The sequence below is a fragment of the Agelaius phoeniceus genome, chromosome 1 (genome assembly GCF_051311805.1).
Source record: "Agelaius phoeniceus isolate bAgePho1 chromosome 1, bAgePho1.hap1, whole genome shotgun sequence".
Lineage (NCBI taxonomy): Eukaryota > Metazoa > Chordata > Aves > Passeriformes > Icteridae > Agelaius > Agelaius phoeniceus.
In genome coordinates, this window is record NC_135265.1 from 68,322,808 (window position 1) to 68,346,875 (window position 24,068).

Here is a 24,068-nt window from a genome sequence, read left to right on the forward strand (position 1 = left end):
GGCTAACATAACTGTGAGGTGGCAAAAAGCATCAGCAAAGAGTGGCCCAAGTCTGAAGGCGCTGTTATAGTGCACTGGCACCCTGAAGGCAGGCATGGCTGAGAGCACACACTGATCAATGACAACATGCACTCTGCGCTTTCACATTTAAGGATTTAAATTGTGTTATCTTATTTTTCTCCCTCACTTGTCCCTCTTCCTTTTGGTACAAAACCATAGGTTCTCCTGTACCAACTACCTTCAGGATTTTATCAAAATGCACTTCACTTTCACTTAAGCCTTGCCACCAAACTGATTTAATTCTCTCAGCTCCCATCTCTTACACTTCACCATCCCAGCCAGTACAAAGCAAGAGAACATCACATCACCCAGCCTCACATATTGTCAAAAAATTGTACTCGTTAAACATCTCCCAGAGCAATGCACAGAGCAATGCACAGAGCAATGGCAACAGAACCAACATTGTTGAAATAGTTAATTTTTTTCCAGGTCACAGAATATTCTGAGTTGGAAGGGACTCACAAGGATCATTGAGTCAAACTCTGAAGTGAATGGTTCCATACAGGGATTGATCCCAAAACCTTGGTCTGACCAACTGAGATAATCTCAGGTTGCTAATTGCATACAATTGTAATCCTTTAATTCTGCACAGCACAACCCATAGGCAGCCACAGGGCACTTAATGTAATTGATGGGCTTCCTATAAAAGGGCCTGGCTGGTCACAGAAGGCCAACATCTCATTTCTATTTATTGAAGTTGAAATCACTTTGTAGTAGCATCTGTGGTCATTGCTACTCATTTCCCCACATGAAAAAAAATGATGAGAATGTTCCTGGTTCACCTATGGGAAAGGAAATAGTCCACAAAATAAGTTTGACAGGGATTTGCCAGGATCTTGGGAAAGTTTTATATTTAAATACTTGGAAAGCCAACACTGGAGGCAAGTTGAAATTGGTTTTTGATTCCTTTACGCAATAACAAATTTTGTCTGTCTTTTCTTCACTCTCAAATAAATAAACAGTTCCATTACAGGCTGGAGCCTGTTCAACTTTGAGGAAAGACCAGGACTGGCTTTTCTCTCCAGCATGTGTATAATGCTGAATGACATCTTAATGCAATCACTTTGGGTGGCTGAAAAGAGATCTTCACAAATAGGGTATTTTCTAATTTTTCAGGGCTATAAGCAGTAATCCTTAGAAGCTCAGGGAAAAGAAAAAAAAAAAGCACACAATGGATTCTTCTGATCTCTTCTTTTAAATGCTTTTAAAACAACTTTGAAGGAACCATTCAGTTTCTTCTATTCCACCAACACTAAAGCGCCAGAACACCAAAAATGTGACACGATCAAGAAACCCCTTTTTCAGCTGCAAGCTCTTCAGCCCCATTTTAAGTCAGGCTTAAAGTTCCATTTCCTTCAGTTGAACTTGGATTTGAGCCTTCAGCAGGACTGAGCCCTTGGTCTGGTCCCTTCCCATCCCCAGTAATGACTCGCACCCTGTGCTGCATTGATGTACCTGATGTCAGGGAGTCAAGTCACTGCAAATCTGCCACCTCAGCCATGTACTCCCACAGGGAGTGGCTTTTCAAACTAGTCAAAACTTCCCTGAGAAGAGTCTCCAACTCTCCCTGCTGTTCCTTTGTTCTTCCCCATCTGTAGCTGGCATGTAGCCTGTAGTGAGGAGCTGAGACAAGGCCGGATCATTAAGGCAGAGGGAAAGTACCAATTGGTCACAGCATCCAGAGCAAGCAGTGGTGCAAAAGAGGCTGAAGAACCACAAAGTGACAACCCCTTCTCTCCTCTTTAATTGCTCTTTCCCCTCTACTTTCGTCTCTCCAGACCACTGCTCCATCACTTGAGCTACCACTGAAAGAATGAGTGTTCCCCATATTCACCATTATTAGAGCACAGCAAGTTGTACAAACTGTGTGTTTCACACAAAATGGTAACACCTCCTTACATTTCCTCCAGGGTCCAGGTATCTGTCACACCTGAGGTCCACAGTGCACAGTGGTAGCTCTCAAGTCCACATAAAGGCCTCTTCATAGCCCAGAGAGACACAGTGCTCTGCAACACATGTCCACTTCACACTCCACAAGCTCATGCCTGACTGGGGAGCACAGAATGAGAAACCTGGCAAGAGGAGAGAACAAACAATTCCTTAAGTTTCTTTTCTACCAAGAAGCAAAAGCATTGGAAGCGACATCTTATGTCAAGCACAAAAATTAGACTTATTCTTTCAAACAGTAACAAGCAGCAAACCCTCTGCTCTCTAGTTCTAGTCAGTATCAGCCTTCATCTCATCCTGCCAACTTGCAGCTCTCTGTGCATCCCAAATGCAAACCCTGGCATGCAGACCAAAACTGGTCCTCTTACCACCTCAGAGCAAACCTTACCCCAAACAAACTCTACACTCCAAGCATCTCCTGAGCACTCAATCCTTACTAGATCTAGTGAGAGGCCTGCTTACCCAGCCCTCCCTGTCCAAACCTTGACTCCAGCCTGCTTTGACTCTTTATAGGTCAACAGCAACCTTTTGAATATGGCAACCTTAATTTACATATCACAAAAGTATCAGTCTGCACAGTGAAGAACCCAGAAAGATACTACACCTTTTCAGACTTGCTGTCCACATCCCTAACCAAAGCACTGGTGGAAAACCTGCAATATCTCCCTGCTCAGAATTCAGCACCAAACATCCATTCAGACTTCAAAGAGCTGCCCATCCTGAATCTCATCCATCTTTCAGGCAACCCACAGCCAGCGCTAAAGACAGAAAGGAATGAACAGTGAATTTAATTTCTGGACCCTGGAAGTACCAGCAAACTAGGCAGATTCCAGACATTTCCAGCTTGGCAAGCTGCTGGCTCCATCTGATCATGGGTGTAGATTATGGGGTGAAGGGGCTGCAGAACCAGCTTTGTATCTTTCTTGTTTAGGTGCCAGCTGGTGCTGATCATACCTCCCAGAATGATGTCTGGGGAACACTGGACTTTCCAGTTTCAGGGCAAGGCTACAGTTGGAACTGGGGTTAACACTCAGGGCTGGAGGCACTAAAAAACCAGATGGGTAGGGGGCTGCAGTCAGCTACAGAGAATCAGCCCCGACTGAGTCTGGGGGGGAAGTGACAGCACAGAGCACAGGGCTCATGTTCAGCTTCAGGGGTTGAGGCTCAGATTAGGCAAAGGGATGAAAAGAATGCTTGAGAGCAGGAATGCCAAGTAAATGCTCTGAATCTCTAGTAGATAACTATTTATTAGGCTTCCTGTCCTCATGCTCCCATTGCCAGGCTTCATGCCAGCCCTTAACCCAGTCCTAATGCCAGGAGAAGGGTCACTGGCCATCCTTCACCCTGTTCTGCAGCAGCCTGCTGCAACCATAGCCTGCTGGCTTGGGGGGGGGGGGCAAGAAAAGAGAGGAAAAAAGGAAACAACACCCAAAACCCCCAAGCAATCCCTGCCAGCTGCGAGGCCCAGCCTTGCGGCCTTTGCTGCAGACATGGATCTCTGGGCTAGATGAGAGAGATAGCCTTAAACCTACTGCTGCAGGCTAGGTCTAACATTCACACTCTGCTTAGGAGAGCCTGCAGTTCCAGGCTGGCTGCAGAGGAGGAGGCAAGTTGTTGCATGTCAGGAAGAAAGGCCAAGTTTGTTCTTATGTCAGTCCTTAGAAAAGAAACAGCTATGGAGGGGAGGTGGGGAAGGGAAAAAAAACCATACCAGCATCTGTCAACAACTCAGACTGTGTTTAGGGCTAGTGGTTGTGGCAAAATGATTGCTACCTGTTGCATTACAAAAAAGATGGATGTTTATGCCGGTGAATTTGGGCAGCTGAAGAATTATATCCTTAATATTTTTTAGATTCTTACCACGAGCCTTCATCTTTTGTACAGAGGGAAAGAATTCTCCGTGGTGTTTGCCATCTAGAACCTCTTCCTAAACCCAGCATTAATACCATTGTTGTAGGCCTGGCCTGGCCCAGAACAAATTATGCCCCTATGTCCTCAAGATATAAAACTTTGTCCAAGAGCTACAAATTCAGGAGGAAAAAAACCCAAATAACATCCGGGTGCACGTACAACTCCATCAAATTTTATAGAAAGTTATGTAGATGATTGAAACATAATTAGCACTTTTGACATATTAAAGGAGCTTTGGCACTTTCCAACAGTCTGAGCATGAACTTACTTCTCCCTCTAGAGGACACGGAGATTAGCACAAGGAACATAAGGTTATGTCAAGACCAGAAAAGTAACGACATGCTAAGGCAAAGGGTCGGCATTTTTGCTTTGAAAGTTTACAAGCAGTTCAGAAGGACAAAAATTACAACTGTAAAAACACCGAGTCATTAAGTTATGTGTTTATTTTTCCAGCAATGCTCTGGAAAGTTCGAAATAAATTCTGAGTTAACTTTCTGAGTTAACCTGGTATCCTGAAATCCAGCCCTCACAGCTCTTCATCATCACCTCCATCACTACCTGTGACCAAAACCTGCAGGACACATTGATCCCCAGAAAATGTCAGCCCCGCTTCTTTTGTGTCTCCAAGCACCACAGGTGAGAGCCTTGCCTCAGTACACAGGCCAAAAGCAAGTGTGCAGCCTGCCACAGCTGGTTGTGCACTGTTGCATAGTTTAATCAAAATATTTCAGCATGGAAATCAAATCCCTCTGAGCAGACGTATCCTTACAAAGCTGATTTTACTGGCTTCATCACAGGGAAACCAAATGTACAAAACTCCACCTTCCAATGCTTCTACAGCTACGTACAATAAAATGCATCATGTGGAAAAAGCAACAAATTAATATCAGCCCGGTACAGACCTCGGACCTGAGAGGAGGCCTGGTACCAACTGCTCAGAGTGCAAACCAGCCTTACAGCACTGCAGAACTTCAGAGGAGTGGGGCGCTGAATCCTCCCAAATAACTCCACCACCTCACTAATGAACTTTTTTGGAATTTTACATATTTTATTTAGCAGTTACTCCTTCCAGTCCTCTCCCCCTGAATCCCAGTGAATGACTACAATTTCCTACTTGGAAAGGCCCTGGAAGATGAGATAAATTGCTTTTGGACATTTTTATCTCTGATAAAAGAGTTGTAAGTATTTCCACTCTACATACTTAAGCTTTCTAATGTCACTAAATCTTCTGGCCTCAAACTCCCAGAAATGCATTTTTCCAAGCATCTGACCTGTGCTTGAGAATTTGATGTCTTTCACATGCTCAGCCTGTTTTAAAGAAGTATATTAATAATAATAATAATAATAATAATAATAATAATAATAATAATAATAATAATAATAATAGTAGTAGTAGTAGTAAAAATTAACAGCATCTCAGATTAGACAGCTAATTTCAAGTCCATTCTCACCCACACTATTGCAAACCCCACAGGCAGCATTCTGCCAAAACCCACCCACAGCCTGCCCTCTGCATAAAGCTTTTTTAAAGCCAATCCTCCTCCACTACTTTAAGCCAGAAAGGAGTATCAAAGTAGTTGAAAGTTCTGCTTTTGCAGCTGTAAAAATTCCTTCTGAATGCCCGACAGAACTGGACTCCAATCCATTTTCAGAGAAGACAGAAAACAAAACAGTTGTGCTTTGAAAAACACACCAGACAGTTACCAAAAGCCCTGCTTGCAGAAACATTCCCAAAGCCTCAGCAACAAAGCAAGAGAGTTTATGGCATGGCCTCAGTAAAGATGTTCTCATTCAAAAGGGAAAGAAATGTTAATCTAAGTGCTCCACTTTGACACTGGAACACCCAGTGAGCAGAGGAGAAACATGTTTGCAGTCAGCAGAAGAGAATTCTCAGTCTTAGGGGCAGGTATCACACCTGCACAGTTCAGTCTCACTGCTGCTGGGACATCTCAGGGTCATCTCCTGGCTCCACAGCCCACCAGCACCCCACAGCCCCCCTCTCCAGGCTCTTTTGCTGGTGCTTTGACATGAGGTGAGCTCCACCATGGAGATTCTTGCAATGGCCCACAAGAGACCCAAGAACCCTACCAGCAAGTACAGTCTTGGGGAGTGGAGGAAGAGGGGGTAGGAGGAAAATTATGGAAGATAAAGGGGAAGCATTAGCTTGGAGCTGGTTTTGTCCCCATTATTTTTATACATAGAACTGGTATATATGGTAATGCTACTCTGTCTGCACAGGTGCCAGCAGCAGGGCACAGCAAAAACATGCTGCCATGGCAAACAGAGTGGGCCTTGTAGGATCCTCATCTCTGGGGGGGAAATGGGGTTAACTGAGTCTCTGTGCTACTCTGAAGATTTTTCTTTAGCACAGGATATAAAGTCATGCCATCCCATCCTCATCCTCCCCACACCAATCAGACTGGTGCCTTTTGGTAGTTATGTGTAGCATTCTTCAACCATTCTCTTGCTTTGGGGATCACCAGGAAGATGCTTCATCTCATGGCTCTGGCCCAAGAAGCTTCCCATCAACCCATTCCTGTGGACTGCCTCCCTTTAGTTAGTACCTGTCAGGCCTACAGTGGCCAGGACACACCAACTGCACTCACAGCCCCCCTGTGATGAGCACATACCCACTGCAGCAGCCCTCCCAGGCCATCTGCACTGCACATGGCTTTTCTGACTGCGCTTTACCCCAGGTCCCCTGCCAACACCCCGACCGGGTACACCTGTCCTCCAGCAAACACCTGAGGCAGGCAGCTCATGCTTTGAACAGCCTGCACAGACAGTCCTGCTGCACATCACTGCGAGCAAGGTTCCAATCCAAAATGACAGATCCAGGATCCTGCTACAGGACAGCTAGAGCCAGGCAAACTTGATAAGGCTGTGGTGCATGGCCTGGAGGGAAGACAAGGTTACGTGGGCTGGGACATTTCCTCTTCCCTCAAGCACAGATGAGAGCAACCTCCTTTCTCTGAAGTGTCTCCTCAGGTAAAGGAGGTAAACACCACCCCGTGGGACATGCCCTGTCTCTGGGGCTTCCAGGCTCTTTGCCAAGGACCAGCACCCATCCCTGCCTTCAGAGGAGCCAGACCCAAAGAGAAGGTAGGTGGCTGTCTCTTGTGTCTGACAACCCCCACTCACAGTGATCAGCCACAGACCAGTTTCCTCTGGAGTCATGCACTGCTGAGCTACACAAAATAAAGCACACACAGCTTCACAGTCACTTAGGCTTAGCCCACTTCACTGAAAACACCGAGGTCTGCCCAGTGCACAACTTGCTCCCGGGGAAAGGCAACAACTCGGACACAATTCCCCTCTCCATCCAAAACCTTTAGGCCCTACACCCACTTCCTGGTGCACTGTCTTCATGAATCAAGGCAGATGGGCACACCACAGCCCTGCTAGTCAGCAGGGAGAATCCCCAGTCCAATGGGACTTCAAGGACAAAGCGTACAAAGCTGTTACTGCTTCAGTCACCTTCAGCACTGCACTGATGACACAACCAGCCAGGCTCAGGGCAGCCAGCACTGAGGCCACCTCTGCCTGAACACATCTGTACACAGGCAGGAAATAAGGTGTCCATGCTTCTGGCAGCATCTAAGCCCTTGGTGTCATGAGAATCACCAGTACTCCCTCACCTCTGGATATGGATCCTGCAAGTCCTCCTTCCTTCACTTCCAAGTTGGAGGTTAGCCCCTCTCTTGTGCCTGATGTAATGCCATTTCCAAAATGCATATATTTCATTTCAGTGTCCCAACAAACATCCCCATTTGCAGAGAAAATACCAGTCCTGCTTGTTCCAGTAATGCTGTCTACACTTACATGAGTACTGTATGTGAGAGTGCTATCAACCCCTGTGTGGATGGAGAAAGGGAGCAGAGAGAGAGAAAGAGAGATCTGGAAGCCCTGATGGGTTCCTCTCTTACAAAATTCTAGCCAAAGGCACCAGAGAGGCTGTGAAGGTCGAACTGGGGATTGCAGCCACGTGTGCACTTGGCCATCAATGGAGATGCAAGCACAGGGAGGCAGCAGAGCCACAATGCCTGCAGGGGTATCCCAGGGGACTGTGAGAGCCTGCAGAGCTCAGTTTGCTTCCATACTGTGAAGAAGGCATGGGGACTTATGGAGGAACAAATCAGTGTGAGTTTAGCAAAATGTCAAACCTGCACAGGTAAAGAATTTTAGCAGGCACAAATATTAGACTCATTCTTTCCCATCGAGAAACCTGTATCATACACTCTGTTCAAACAACTACACCATGTTATTAACAAAAAACACCCTCACAGTTTACACTGTATGTATATAAATAAAGGATTTTTAATTTTTTAATAAAGAAAAAAAGATGATGGCTGACTAATCCACAACAAATCATCCCTTTCTCTGAGCCAAAGATGATTTTATTTGCCTTTCTTCATTTTTGCAGTTTTTTCTTTCCTCTTCTTCACATGCTTTGGGATTTTGGTTTTTCTCTTTTCTCTTTGGGCTTCTTTAACCAACTTTTTCCTTTCCTATAAGGAATCAAACACCATTCATTTAAAGCCAGAAGGGAATGAAGATTTTTAAGCAAGTCAATCAATTGTTACATTAACAAGTTAATTAACACATTACATAAAAACAAGGTTATCAAGATAAAGGAATTTTAAAAATCAATAGAAATGGTGAGGGGATAGGAAAAAGGAGATACAGGTTGGGGTGGAGCCTAGACCTGCACACTGCTAATGACAAACTAGTCAGAACCTGAGTTTCATGCAACCTTTGAAGAAAGTGAACAAGAGGCACTCTTAACTGACGCTATTTACACCTAAGATTACAACAGGTTGTCTGGTCTACATTTTCTGCTACCCACAGAGCTACTATAGTATCTGTTTCTATGTGTCATGTATCAAAATATTGATCCAGTAAGTGCTGATAGAGCAAGCTGCTCACCAGCAGGATTGGCAGGAAAGAATGCCATGCTACTGCAACACACCGTAAATCTGTGCCAGACGGAAGGGACGAGACTCAACTAGAAAACAAAAGGTCAGCAAAGTGGAAGGGACAGGTAGAGGTAATTGCTGCTAATCAGTTGTTCAACCTACAGCTAAACACAAGTTACAAAATACCCTCATCTCACACAAAAAGAAGTCCAAATGAAAACCTATCAGATGAGAAGTGGCCAAGACTTCCCTGTTTCACATCTAAAAGGCAGCAGCTCTAGACTGGTAGTGTGTAGTGGAGTGCTGCATTTTTATTTAACAGATATGAAATATATTATCTTACCTTTTCTAGGAAGAAAAACCTAAAATGCCATGTCCCAAATCTTGAACCTCTTAAGCCTGCAAGTTTCACCCTACCTTTTTTTTTTTTTTTTTTTTTTTTTTTGCACAGCACCTAAAAGGCTGCCAAAAGGCTCTCACTCATGAATATGAATGATACACTGCAGGAAAGCCTCACCAAAACTGAGCATATTGTTCCACAGTTTAGAAAATTAAACCTCAAAGAAAACCCAAATCCCAAACCCTAACCATAATCCTTTTGCTGGACTGCATTACATCTCTTGCCCACAGCAAAGCTAGCCAGCCTGTACTAATGGTACTGCAAAAACCACTGTGGTACAAACACTGTCACCAAATCTCCAGCTCTACAGACCAAGTGGTCTCAGCTGTCTGGGCATAAGGAGGTTCATCAGGGACCACAGCCACAAACCTGAGCACCAAAGCCCAGAAAAGTAATCAGAGGAAGTGAAAGCTGTCCAGGCTTCACTGAATTCTACTTTGTGTAGCCCTATAATTTCCTGTAGAGATCTCTTTTCTAGCTTTGCCTAAGCTACAGAGAGCTGTGTTGCACACTGCTCTACATAAAACCACCTTTAATAAAGCACCCCCAATGAAATTCACTGCCTCTGCTCTTGTTCTCCACAACAGGAAAGGTCCACAGCTTGTTTCAAGAAGAAGCAAGAATCATTAAGTTTGGATGTTTTTGTGTCATATAAGCAAAGGTGGGAAAAAATAAACATTTCCCAGGCAGCTGACCTTTTTGTCCATGCTAACTTCAGCAGGTTTATCTTTGGGATGTACAGATTCTTTACAGCCCAAATCAGAGTCCTCTGAGCTGCCACCACCACCATCATCATCATCAGAGTCTGTTTCTGAATTGTCTGCCTCTTCAAGGAGCGCAGGAATCTGCAAGATACATCAAGAATTACATCAAATCAAAACCAAGAACCTTAATGGCAGCACAATACACATACAGATGCACAATGTATATATATATTCACAGAAAAGAAAACAGAATCTGCTGCAATGAAGCCCTTGAGCAATCTGATGCTATCTCCCTTACCACAGCCCTCACTGAGTTTCAAGATAAAGAATGAGAAGTAGGTTAAGCCAAACTAAGAAAAAGGAATCTAGAATGTACACCACAGATTCTTTTAGGTCAGGGCTCAAAGCACAGCTGTTATTTGCACTCCCAAACTAATTTCCCTAAGTTAAACAGCAATTTGCTAACATATGTGGAAGCCTATTTTTAATTATCCTTGGATCATGCCCAAATCTACCTTGGGGGCACAGTATGTATTCTATATTGCAAACACAAATATCTGCACTGAACACTCACTTATTCTTAAACAAGCCTGGAGACTGTGTTACAGCCTGATCCCATCCATATTTATATTTCCATTTTAAATCAAGAGTCTACACCACTGCTAGAGAATATTCACAAAGTAAGGAGGGGGAACCCACACAGGGCTTCTGCCTTGAATGACATGGCTCCAAGTGATCTGTATCCAACTTCTCATCCAATCTACTTTACAGAAGTGTCACTGTCAAGTACTTCAAACACAGTAAGACATAATATTTTATGGCTTATACTGGAGGACTGTTCTTTATGCAATATTACAACAGATACCCTATCACATCAACATATCTGATACTATATCTGATAACAGAAACATATCAAAACTTGCAGTCATGCAACAGTTTAAATCAATTACATTTTCCAAAATCAGAAAACATTTTCCCTCATCTTCACCTTAACTTTAGAGATCATGGCCACAACAAGGATTTTAATTTCATTCTCAAGCAACCCAGCATCAGCCACAGTGCAGGGAAGCAACTTCTGTGTTGTGCAGACACTGCCATGCCAGACCCATCCTGACACAAATGGTCACTCTGCATACAAAGGCTTCTTTCATGGTGTCAGCTGCAGGACCAGGCATTCTCTGAACTACCTGTAAGCACTTTTCTGAAAATGGATAAAATGAAGGATTTTAAAAAGACCCTCTCACCTTCTGAACACCAGACAAATCCTTCTTCAGTCCTGTCACAGTCTGGTAGAGAATCTGCTCCAAGGAAGAGAGGAAGAAATTGCATTATCCAATTATATCTTAATTCTTTGTGCCCAGAGAAAATTACTATCTAAAAATAAATTTAAAGAAATAAAGACCAGGATAAAATCCACAATGTTAGCATTAAGCACGAACCAGACACTTTTAAAGTACGATATAGATTTAGTACTCCACATCTTGGTAGCAATGCTTCTTTTTTTGTTTGTTGCTAACAGTTTCCAGTAGGAAGAATTCATATTCCCTCTCTCTCTTTTGCAGGGCCTCAGCATGTCTACTCACATTATCTTGCTGAACATTCAATGCCATATCCTCTTCTTTCAATTTCATCATTATGTCCACATCTCTCTCATAGTTTTTAACTTCAGTCAGAGTTCGAGGTATGTAGGCCTTCTTAAATACCTAGCACAGTGAAGGGAAACACAGAGTTACTAATTTACATATAGTGTCATGATGTTCTTCTCTCCTAATTATGCATCCTTAGGAGAATAATCACAAAGAAACAACAAATGAACATAGCAATCATCCCTCACCATTTGAATTACAGAGTTGTTTTTTGTTTGGTTATTTTTTTGTAGGGGCAGACTTAATGTGCAACCTAGACATTATTGATAGATCACAACTAAGAAAGCTCCTTCCTTAACCTGACTCACACCAGCCCACTTACAAAATTCTCCAACTATCTCTTAGCCCATTTGAGTCCTAAGGTTTTGTATCCTAAGAATTTTTCTAATGCTTTTATTGTAATAATTATAATGCCCTCAGGAGGCAACTCCATTGCAATGCACTGCTAGAACTTAATCTCTTTATGTAACAATACCCGCTTCAACCTACAGTACAACTCTAAAAAGGTTCTTGCAGCAGTACAGTGCAATAAAAACTAACTGCAGTATCAATAACATACTTAAAGTTTGTCACATTTGGAACAGTCTTTCAGCAAGCTTATGATCCTACCAGATCAGAGAAATGTGTTTTGCTTCTCTGTTTCATGGTATCAGTTCAATCCCAGTACAGATTCAGTACCCTTCATGATGACTGCTCATCTGAGAGCTGTGCACAAAGCACAGTTCCCCACTTCCACAGAGCTGCCCTTACTCAGCTTTGCTCTTTAGCATGGGAAGTGGCACAAATTAGCCATGGTCACATGTAAAAGTCTAAGACAAATGAACTGAACTTAGATGCTACGAAACCACCTCTCTTAGAGGTCAGTACCTCATATAAACAAAGGAGTAACTTGCTTGCAGAAGATGGGCTTGCTACCAAACACTTGAATCTGACTCTACACCTGAGTAGTTTTATGCTGAGGTTATACTGGGAAACAAAAAACATCTTTCCTTGGCAAAACCTGAAGCAGTTAGTGAAACCTGCTGAGCTCCAAGACAAAAAAGTCTTGAATAAATCAAGTTGTACTGACCCACAAGATAAGAGGCTTTTGTTGGTTGTTGGTTTTGTTTTTAGACTCTTCTGGAACAGACAGTTAAGACTAAGATGGAAATGGTTCTATCTTTACATTAAGTATTTCCAGAACATTAACAGCTTTCTGTAATGGATTTGAGATGGCTTCACTGAATGTAAAAGCAGTGGAAGAACTGAATTAGACTGGGAGTGGAGCTAGATAGGCAATTTGGCCAATGCACTTATCCAAATAGCCTGCTTCTGTATCACTGCTCCAAAACCACTAGCACAATCAGATCTCTCTACTCAGGTTTTTTATTAACTAAACCTGAACTGGAAGATACATCAAGAGACATAGATGTCAGCAAACAAACTGGTTTAGGAAATAGAGTATTTGCCTTCTAACAGCATATTGCTGTCAGCTTTTACACATGGCATCCCTTAATACTTCACATCTCAGCTAGGTCAAGATATCTCAGCATCAGAAACAATGTTTTGTTTATCATCAACTGTACATTTTTCAAAGGAAACACAACATATTTCAGTGTTTAGAAGAGGTAAGGTTAACATTAATTTCATAGCAGGAACAGAAATCCTCACTTCCTCATCCACTTTATCTTGACTGGATCTTTCCTCTTCTGTTCTTTTCGATGCTATTTCCATTGCCTAAAGAAACACAAAATATTACAAAAAAATTATCATTCTTTAGAATCGCACCACTAAGCCTTTAGAATCACATCCAACTATTCCCATCTGTGTTTCTCCCTGTGCTCCACCGTCACTCACACGCACTCCAGCTGTCCCTGTGGGAATGCCTTCAGCGACACCTAATGGTGACCAGCCCTGCTGCGAAGCACCTGACAGCTGCAGATCAGGGCCGTACCAGCAAAAAAACCACACGTGCAACTCCTCCCCCCCAGACCAAACTGCGGCAGGCCCAGCACGGCTATACGACATACAACACCAGTCTCCATATAAGCACGGTTGAATTTCTGCAGAGCTCCTCCTTGCCAGAAAGGAAGAGCTAGCTTAAAGCATCCTGATTCTTACAGCACCTCAAACAGACATTTGAGTCTTCATGATTAGACAGACTTTCTTGTAGTGGTGTTCGCAGGGGTCCCAGGACGAGGGGAGAGATGAGAATCTGGACTCCATGTTTCAGAAGGCAGATTTATTATTTTATTATATATATTATATTAAAAGAAAATGATATATTAAAACTATACTAAAAGAATAGAAGAAAGGATTTCATCAGAAGGCTAGCAAGGAAAGAAATGGAATGGAATGATAATAAAATCTTGTGACTGACCAGAGAGTCCGAGACAGCTGGACTGTGATTGGCCATTAAGTAAAAACAACCACATGAGACCAATCAAAGATGCACCTGTTGCATTCCACAGCAGCAGATAATTATTGTTTACATTTCATTTCTGAGGCCTCTCAGCTTCTCGGGAGAAAAGATCCTAGCAAAAGGATTTTTCATAAAATATGTCCAAGACACTTTCTGAGACAACATGCAATGAAAGCAGTGTCACTCTACAATGGTATAAATGGAAAAGACCTATATGCATTTTTGAAGCACTAGCACAACAATGTCATGTGCTGGCTTCCTTAGGATGTAGAATAAATGAGATGATGGAGCTTGAACTAGATCTGATTTTGCTGTCCTCTTACTCAGTAACAAGGCCATGAGGTCTTACCTTAGACAGGTAGTCATCAATGTTTTCACTTGTGATAGAAGGATCAGTAATAAATTCAAACAGCTCCCTCACTGTCATCACGGCAACATTGTGCTTCTGGAAAAAGTCTGTCAGGAAACAAGGGAGAGACAAAACCCATTAGTAATTCCATCTAACATACACAGCTTGGATGTTAAAGTGACAATTCCAGCAAGCCAGCAACTCTGATGACTTGGGGAAGTCTAAGCAGCACATTCTACATCATATGGAGTTTAGTTAACAGATGATTCTTGGTCATCTGAAATAAAACTGTTCATCTCCCACATGCAACAAACACTAAAAGGAGAAAAAGAGAAAAACTGCACAAATATAAAAGCCAAATCAATTTCAGCAGGATCCTGACTTAATGGAGTATGGGCTAAGAAGTAAAGAATTCAAGACAGGTGTAGTATTTGCAATGACTAAGATAAAAAAAATATTTCAAATAAGGAATGGGGACCTCAAACTTTTGCCAGAGAGAAACAAGTGGCCACTGAAATACAGTACATTATGATCCACCCAAAAGGGAAGACACATTGATGTCCTAGAATCTTCCTCGCTACTACACTCAGAATTGCTTTCTTAAATCAGTTATGACCAAATTCATAGGCTGCACTTCTGTTCTGAAAAACAGCAGCAAGTGACAATGAGGACTGTTTAACAAGTATTTTGTACTTAAAATTCCCAGAGGATCTCTCACTGTGAGAAATTAATCATGGAAGGATTAGAAAAGCACTTAGTTTGGCGGCAGCTCTCCGTGCTCACTGAACCACAAATCTCTGCAAAGATCACACCTAAGGCAGAACCAGGTGTTTCTTACAGTCTCTGTAGAAGGCTTAGACAGAGAAAGATGCAGTGACAGAAAACAAACAAAACAACACCAAAACAACTGCAACTCACTGAGACACTAGAGTATCTAGGTAGAGGAGCTCAAATGACACGCATAAAGAGCAAGGGTGCGGCTAGCTAAGACAGAAGGCAGTTACTAGAAATGCATGAACTGAAAAGGAATAAGGAAAACGTAGCATACAGGACATCAACAACATACAGCATGCACACAGTTATGTGTGCACACTAATTATGTGCCAGACTTTCAAGAGTCTCTGTAAAATAAGAAAAAAGTCAATGTGAAAAGAAAGGGGAGACAAAAGCAGCCTATAAAGAGAGATTTTTTTTGTCCTCACAGACACACCCTACCAGGAGGTGTGTATCTGTTACACAACATGTATATTCACACATGAAGACCAAATTCTCAAGAGAAAAACACCATTAAACTTTACTTATCAAAATACTATGACAAGTGATAACATCTCTAATTAATTACTCTGTGCCTCAATCCTCTCAGCTGCCCTTAGTGCAGGGAACTTTATAACACACAGAACCATCTTGCCAGTTGAGGAATCCCAGATGTGGATCCAGCTCACAGAAGGCAACACATCAGTATGTCTGCACAGTATTTTAAGTAAGGGAAGTTAAGATTGGAGTGAGCACTGCTGCAGACTCTGAGATTCAGTCATGGCACTCATTTAAGAGAGATGACTTCTAGCAAAATAAGCTGCACTACTCTGAACTCAGCACAGTACACTGCTCCCTGAGGAAGTCACAAGAACACAGGAGAGGAAGTATTTTAAAGCAATCTTGACAGCTTCTACAGTCAGTTACACCTGAAAGAATATAAGGTGAACTAAGTCCATCCTGCTAAACAAACCAGGTGTCAGAACAAGGGCTGGAGGGAAGCCCCCTCACCGTTAACGTTGGCACAATCCTTGCGCAGGAACTCCAGCGCGTGCGGGTGGTCGTGCTCCACGGACTGAGACACGTCAATGATGTACACGTCCCCTCCATGGTACCTGCAAGGAAAACCCACACAGAGCTGCACCAACTCCACCAGATACTGAGGGGCAGGGAACAAAACATGCCTCAAACTTAAGAAGCAGCAAAAAAAAATCTTAACTTCTTTCTTCAGCATATGCCTTGTATGTGAGGGCCAGGGTGGCTTTTTTTAGTCAATCATTTCCCTCCTCTATACAAGCTGTATAATTAAACTTTTTTTAAAAGTAGTCTGCTCATGAACAAAAAAAAAGCAGAGAGGTGCATGAAAAAGAAATAAAACAAGAAACAAGTTATAAAAATATAGCAGTGAAATGATACCTAACTAATATAAAATACCTTACATAAAAATGCTACCTTACTAATTTTTGCTGGAGTTGATGGGTTTTTTTCCAGTCTGAGGGGGTTTTGTGAGGTGATTTTGTTGTGTTTTTTAAATTTTTTTTCTTTCTTATTTTATGGTTTCGTTTGTTTGCCTGTTGGTGTTTTTTAACAGAGAAAGCTCAGATTTGGGCTAAAAGCTACATAATTAATTAGAAAAGTTACAAAACCCAGTAACGACAAGGACCCCACCCTCGCTGAAAGGTACATCAGTATTCTCACATAGAGGCTGCCAATGCATACATTTTAGATGTCACAATTCAGAGCAAGGATTAAAAACATACAGCATATTAAATTCACTGAGATCTGCATGAACAAGTCTGGCATCTTGGTACATTCTTCTCATGTACTGGATGATCTGCAGGTACAGCTCCCGGACTTTGGAGTCAGACAACTGAGCATTCTTCAGCAGAGGAGCAGGTCTTGAAATTACAAAGAAAAAAAAAAACAACAACAGAAACTAAAAATATAGCCAAAACTAAATAGAAACTAAATACTTTTTCCTTTTTCACACCAGCTGCAAATACTTCAATTGCTGTGCCTGAATCTTTCACTCCCTGAGTATGTCAAGCAAGTCAGGATGAGCAACCAAGTGCAAGGAGCCAGCAGGAAGGGGAGCAAAACCTTGCTACATGCTTGCCAAAGATTCTGAAGCTCTATTTTCAACAGGAGTGAATTCGGACCGTGCTACATTAATGTCAGCAACTACAAAACAATAAACTATCTTCATGATTAGCAAGCCTTTCCAGCATTAATCTCTGGTTAAGCCACTTTATGAAATCATTTTGCACACAACCAAGGCTTCAGAATCACACAGATTGCCTGCAGTAGTAGCTGACAAATGTCTGGGACCATTCCACAGATCACATGCACATGTTAACTTTACAGCCCTAGAGTAACTGTAGGTAAATTCAGATGGTTGGTTTGGCTGGTTTTAATAAACCTTTGGGAAAAGCTATTACTAAATTAAAAAACAAACAAACAAACAAACAAATAAATTTAAAAAAATTCTTTTCTAAGGATACTTACCTATCACCTTTACCAATAAAGCCCATGACAAGCACATGACTCCTTAGCATAATTGGCTCTGGGCAAGGTATCTGGGCTGTATTCAACCTGAAATACAGGAACAAAGCCAAAAAAAAAAATAAAAACCAAACTCTATTTGCTTTGCACCAGTGCAAGGAGCTCTGCAGCTTAGAACATAACACAGTGAGAGGTCAAGAAAGTGTCCCTTGTGAAGAACTAGGAAATGCACACAAAAAGCCACAACCATTCTGACCCTTTTTTCTAAGCATTCCTGTGTCAAAGAATCTTTTAGACAGTTCAAGTTAATCCTAGATTAACCCATATCACAGAGTGTGTTGCTGCTCAGCAGCAGCTATTTCTAGCTTCTCCTTGCTGTTCAGTCATGTCAGACAGAGTTCAGACACTGAAGAGCTTCAAGCATTAGCAGGAAAACAAAAGATCTTTATTCTTCCCTCCCCTTTTGTTTCTCTCCCATAATGAAGCTTAAGACACTTTCCTGAACACTCCAGAGACCCAATAGGGTAGTGGTAGCCAAAGAGAGAGCATCTCCTCTAAACTTAAAAGTTTTTGTAACCTCTGCATGATGAAATAAAAACAGGAAGAATCACCTTATTAAATTCCTCATTTCTTTTTCGGCCCACGTCTTCACCATTTTTCTTGGGTTGCCTTTGCAGTATCCATGACGAAATCTTTAAATAAAAAAATAAAAGACAACAGGGACTCTTAGTCTATCAACACAGCATGAGCACCAGTGATTTTAATATCTTTCAAGACAATCCCTCTTCCCCAGTAAAATCAGGCAGAAGTCAAACTCACCTGAATTCACCACTGACATACTTATCCCGATCTTTAAACATCAGAATAGAGGTTTTGTAAATCTTTATTGCTCTGTTCTCCCCATTTGCAGTACTGGCATGATATACATTGGCCTATTAGATTAAAAAGGGAAGAGATAACATTAAAGAAAAGCTCTTTAAAACAACATAGTCTTCTCTCTTCTTCTCATTCTGACACCTGAAAAAGGGCTGATCCCACCCCAGCCCCTGTGTGGCACCCAGCTGAAGGAGACTGCACACCAGGGCAATCCTTTTTCCATGAAGGGCAGCTTGCAGGAAGTACATAAGATGGGGCAGGGGTGCAACAATGCCCTCAGAATAAAATCAACATTGCACAAGAAAACTCTGCCTCATGCACACTTGGGAGACTGAAGCAAGCCCTTGTGTGAAGGGTAAACTTGAGTCTGTGCACTGTTCAGGACCTAAAGCATGGGCCTAATGTCTCATGTTTTCACGTCTACACAGGACAGAAGTACGTCTTGAATTGGAATTATCTGGGTTTGTATGGTTTTTAGGCACTATTTAATACTATGGGTATACATAACTTTGCTAAAACCTTTTGTTGAAAGATGCAATTAACAACATCCACAAATTTAAGATAATATTAAAGCATTCTTAGAAATCTTTCATACTTAGGAAAATTGGTTTCCTTTAACAGAAATATTTTTTTTCTTAAGATAACTTCTTACCAATCAAGAAGCACAAAATATGTAGAACTAAGCCCAAGTATTTCACTACATTTTCTGAGCATCATAAACTTTCACCCAGCTGGCTAAAAAAAAAAGCCTACTACATTATTTGCAATAAAACTTACTTCCTTCCCTGTGCTGATGCAGCCATTGATTTCTGATATGATACCTCTAGAGAGCATCTTGAACAGAATGATTCGGGTCCTTGGGTCCAACACCTCAAATTTAATACAGAAAAGTCAGCAGAGAAAAAAAAAACAAATAATAATGCCCAGTCCTACTATCATATTAAAGAAGCCTGGGCATCAGAATGTTCTCAAGGATCAAATAATAATCTGAATATATAATAATAATAATCACTCAGAATTTTACCATGAATCTAGGAAGATATTTCACTTTTTCTTCAAAAATTTTTTTCTCTTTTTAAATTAAGCATATGTCTTCAATCTAACTCTAGAAGAGACAAAGAAATAATGTCCCACCCATAGCTGCATTAAATGTTTTAAAGTAAGATATATCTTGGGATACAGATAACATAACTGAGATAGGACAGCCATGTGGGCTCAGCCCAGTAATAATTCAGTCTTGCTAAAGAAGAAAAAAAGAAAAATGCAAACTCAGCATTTTTTCTTGTTCTTTGGAATGCAATAAAAGCTTAAGATGGAATTCTGCATTACACATATAAACAAATCACAATGTTAAACACAAAAATGAGCTCTAAAATGTTTATGGAACCAAAGTTAACTTTCATATGTGAAACAAAGAAAGAAAGAAACAACAGGTCTCTTCAGCATAACAAGAGAAACAGAATTCCAAAACTCTGTTCTTGCTTTAACTGTTTTTTCATTGATTCCAAAATTCTACACTATTTGCTCTGGTCAAAAGGGAATTTTGATGAACAAAGGCCTTACCTGTTCAACTGTTGCTCTGTCTGACTTGTCTTTGACTCGGTACCTAGCAGAAGTGAAAATAAAATGTTACAATCCCATATATGGGCTGGGTACTTTGACAGAGCAAACTGAGCCATCCTGTGCCAAAGGTTAAGATGACAGCCTTAAGAAGTAAGGCTTTCAGGTCATACAAAACCAAAGGTTTCTCCTGCAGACAGAGGGATGGAAAGGAAAACATCAACAACGTCTGTAGTAGGGGAATGACATCCATCACTTCTGTCTTACTATACCACACCAACACAATCATTTGTGCTACCAGTGACAAAAGATTCAAAACCTTGGATGATTCCAAAAACTGATTTGGAAACCAAAAAATTGAAGACCAAAGGGCAAACTGCATGTAGACAACTAACTTCATTTTTCTTAACAAACTTATTTAAACAAGGAAATATGCACTATACTTCTGGGTTTAAAGTATTTAAGTGAAAATAGAAGCATAAGTAATACTCACATGTCTGCTTCCTTCTGCCTAGACTTTTCTGTGACTCTGTTTATAACAGAATCATCAAAATTTAACTTATCTGAAAAACACATAAGAAGTGATGAAAAAAAAACCAAAACCCCAAACCCAAAGAAGTTTTCTACACACCAGGGTTAACCTAACACTTCACTCTGTTTACATTTCAGGGCAGGACTATAAGGTAACAACACAGATGAGTGAGACAATTCCAGAGACTTGGAAATGTGATACCAGTAATCCCTTTTGGATAACATCTCACCAATAAATTTGTCTGTTCTTTTCTTTTCAACAATCAAATGCCATTTTTCTTAACACAATAAATAATAGCCTCCCAGATTCTCTTCAACAATGCATTTAAATAGTGTTTGATGAAATGCTAAATGTATAAAAACTGCTGTATTTGGCTACAAATACCAGCAGCCTTCACCCTAGCACCACTTTGTTATAAAGGAAAACCCAACCTCTGATCTCTACCGTGTCAGAAGGTGCCAATCACAGCTACCCCTACTCCTGACAGGCTGTGCTGAGCAGCGACTTCCATCTCAGGGCAAAAGTCAAACCACACCAGCTGGGACAGCAGCCTCTTCACTCAGCACAGGATCTCTGCTCCTGGGAGAGAACTGCTGCATAATGTACCCCCTCTAATACTACAGGGGACTACTGCATTTGTCTAGAAAATGCAGCTTTGGTAGCAGCTGTGGGAATCACCAACATCACAACAGAGAGTTAATTCCCTCCCCCCACTCAAGCAGCTTTTTCCTAAAGACAATCCAGGGAAGAAAGACTTCATGTTGCCTGGAGAAATCAAGGAGAAATAAAAGGCCCCAACAAAACAGCCATATGGTTTTGAAGGTGGAGAGAGAGAGCAGTATGACAGCCAGTTCTTGGAGACTAAAGGCAACTTCAAATACAAAAAAGCCATTTTTAATCTCTCTGGCAAAGGGTAACTCATCCATTCCAGGGAGTTCTGGCTTAACATAGGCGGAATTAGTCTGAGAATGTCACAGAGTGGCAACTGTTTAAAATAACAGACAGCAGTGCAATTATACTCACCTAAATTGATTTTGTGTTCAAATTTTCTTAAAACCTTGCCTGCAGGGGTTGACAGTTTTGCTGAAGAGCAATTAGGAGTCTGTCTATTTGCCTGAAATAAAGGATTTGTTAACATAAGTCACGTTCTGTACACAGCCCTTTGAAATTCAAACCATTTCATTGGAAAAGTCATCTCAAATGCCTATGCCTAAAGCTGTAAGATAAAAACCACATGGAATATAAGGAAACAGATATGGATTAACACCAGATTTTACTTAAATCAAGAAAAGAAAATACAGGTAATACGCCAGTTAAAATTCTAAAAGTGCTCCAAACCAGAGTTATTTTTTAGTCTAGGAAGCTACAAGTCTCTCACACAGCACTTTTTCTGTCTGTAAAAGGAAGAGAATAGAAGACAGAAACAAGGAATAAAACAAGAGGGAAAAAATGCAGAGGCAATGAACTGAGAAAACTTCCCAAGATTCTGTCTTTCCTTACATGTAGTCCTCCCCAAACACAACTAATACCTGAACATGATTTCACCATCATTGAACAGCATAAACCTCTAAATAAAGGCAAGAATATATCACCTAGGACAAATGCTGCCAGACACGCTATGCTATGCTATGATCAGCACCACTCTGATTTATCTCAACTATTCTGCTAAGTTGGTATCAATAGGAAAAATGAGGTTTTGAACCTCTAGTGTCCAAGCTGATGTGAGAACTAGCACCCTTCTTACCTTCATGAGTGCTCTCCATTATGCACAACACCAGAGTTTCTATGCCAACACCATACACTCTAAATTAATTCACTTCAAGCACCCCCCTCCATTTCCCATGCTTGTATTTTTCTTTGTCTTCTTCACTATGAAGTCAAAAATAGAACTGGTTTCACTCCGGATAGGACTAGCAGATAGTCTAAAAATAAACAGAAAGGCTGGGGAAGAGGCTCAGAAACACAGAGAACAAATACCAAAAAGTAAGGAACATCCTAAGGGTGAGCAAAGAAAGAAAAGTTGAGAAAGGTAAGGAAGAGAAGAAAACTGCAGTGACACAGAGAATCCAGCAACAGGGTTTGAGACAAGAAAATCAAATGGAGGTTGGGCTACAATGTACATACACATACAGCAGGTCACAGGAACAGATGCAAAGGAAGGGGATTCTCTCAAAGAAAAATTTCTGCTTGCATTTGTCCCCAACATAACATTAACAACAAACAAAGCCTCCGGGCTGGCCCCATTAGCCCTTGGGCACCCTCAAAGCCCACAGAATAACCTTCAACATACCTGTGGATTGCATCCACCAGCAGCATTGTGGCGCTTCGTGAGTCTTCCCACCTCATCATCCCAGTCCCAGTCTTCATCTTCCTCTTCAGCATCGTTGTCATCATCACCATCTCCTTCCTCAGGATTAACTTCTTCACATGTGCATAACTGGCAGCTCTCAGGGACCTCACCCTCTTTACATGCTTCTGTGTCTTCCACAGATTCACTGAAAAGAACCACAGATGTCTCTATAACTAAAAATTATTGTTAGTCACCAAAAATTCCATACACTTATCCCCATAAATAACTTTACATTTTCACCCGTGTTTTAATTCACTGAGTCCAGTTCTGAGGCCCTCTATTCGGGAAGGATATTGAGGTGCTGGATCAGGTCTAGAAATGAAGCTGGTGAAGGATCTGGAGCATCAATCCTGTGAGGAGCAGCTGTGGGAGCTGGGGGTGTTTAGCCCGGAGGAAAGAGGCTCAGAGGGGACCTTACCATTTTCTACAATTCCCTGAAAGGAGGCTGCAGCCACGTGGGGGTTGGCCTCTACCCCCAGGCAGCAAGCGACAGGAAAAGAGGACACGGCCTAAAGTTGCAAAGTTGCACCAGGAGAATTTGGAAGAATTTCTTCACAGCAAGGGTGGTTAGACATTGGAATGGATTGCTCGGGGAGGTGGTGGAGTCACCGTTCCTGGAGGTGTTTAAGGAGGACTGGAGTTGTTACTCAGTGCCACGGTCTAGTTGGCAAGGTGGTGCTGGGTCACAGCTTGCCTCGATGATTCCAGAGGTCTTTTCCAACCTAACTGATGCTACCATTCTGTCATGTCAATTACATGTCGCGGCTTTCTGCCAGGACAAGTACGTCCCAAAGCAGCACACATCATGGAAAAGGGAAGCCGAGAGACACACGCAGCCTTTCTTCTCATCTCCTCCCGTAGCGGGGCAGCACCGCCCGCTCTCCCTTCCCCGCTGCCGGGCAAGTCCCAGGGCTGCTCCCGCTCTCGCTCCGCGTGTCCGCCCGGCCCGGCTCCCCCAGCGCCCTCAGCCCCGGCCCCGCGGTGCGCCCTCACCTGTCCGAGCAGTCCGCATCGTCGAACTGCCCCGGCACGACCTGGCTCATCACCAACGCCCGGTAATCCATGGCGGCGGCGGCGGCAGGAAGCAGGAATTACCGGGAGGCAGGAATCACCGGCAGCCGGGATGCCCACGGCACGCAGGCGCCAGCCCAGCCCGGCATC

General features: G+C 42.2%; 1 protein-coding gene across 2 annotated transcripts; it reads right to left on the reverse strand.

Annotated features, from left to right (window-relative positions):
- Positions 1-462: 462 nt before the first annotated feature.
- RIOK1 (RIO kinase 1) lies at positions 463-24,068 on the reverse strand. 2 transcript variants are annotated; one of them, XM_077180955.1, is made up of 17 exons: positions 23,901-24,068; positions 22,848-23,052; positions 21,581-21,671; positions 20,519-20,588; positions 20,029-20,071; positions 19,243-19,335; positions 18,409-18,521; positions 18,201-18,281; positions 17,593-17,679; positions 16,848-16,985; positions 16,099-16,202; positions 14,335-14,441; positions 13,235-13,300; positions 11,522-11,641; positions 11,183-11,236; positions 9,930-10,079; positions 463-2,132 (listed from the first exon to the last, which is right to left on the reverse strand). In XM_077180955.1, the coding sequence occupies exons 1-17, from the start codon at positions 23,969-23,971 to the stop codon at positions 2,100-2,102; spliced, it is 1,626 nt and encodes a 541-aa protein (XP_077037070.1). In that variant the 5' UTR covers positions 23,972-24,068; the 3' UTR covers positions 463-2,099. The 2 variants fall into 2 exon arrangements, with proteins under 2 accessions (XP_077037070.1, XP_054491990.1); XM_054636015.2 differs by lacking the exon at positions 463-2,132 and adding an exon at positions 8,212-8,426 and having other exon boundaries at positions 23,901-24,067.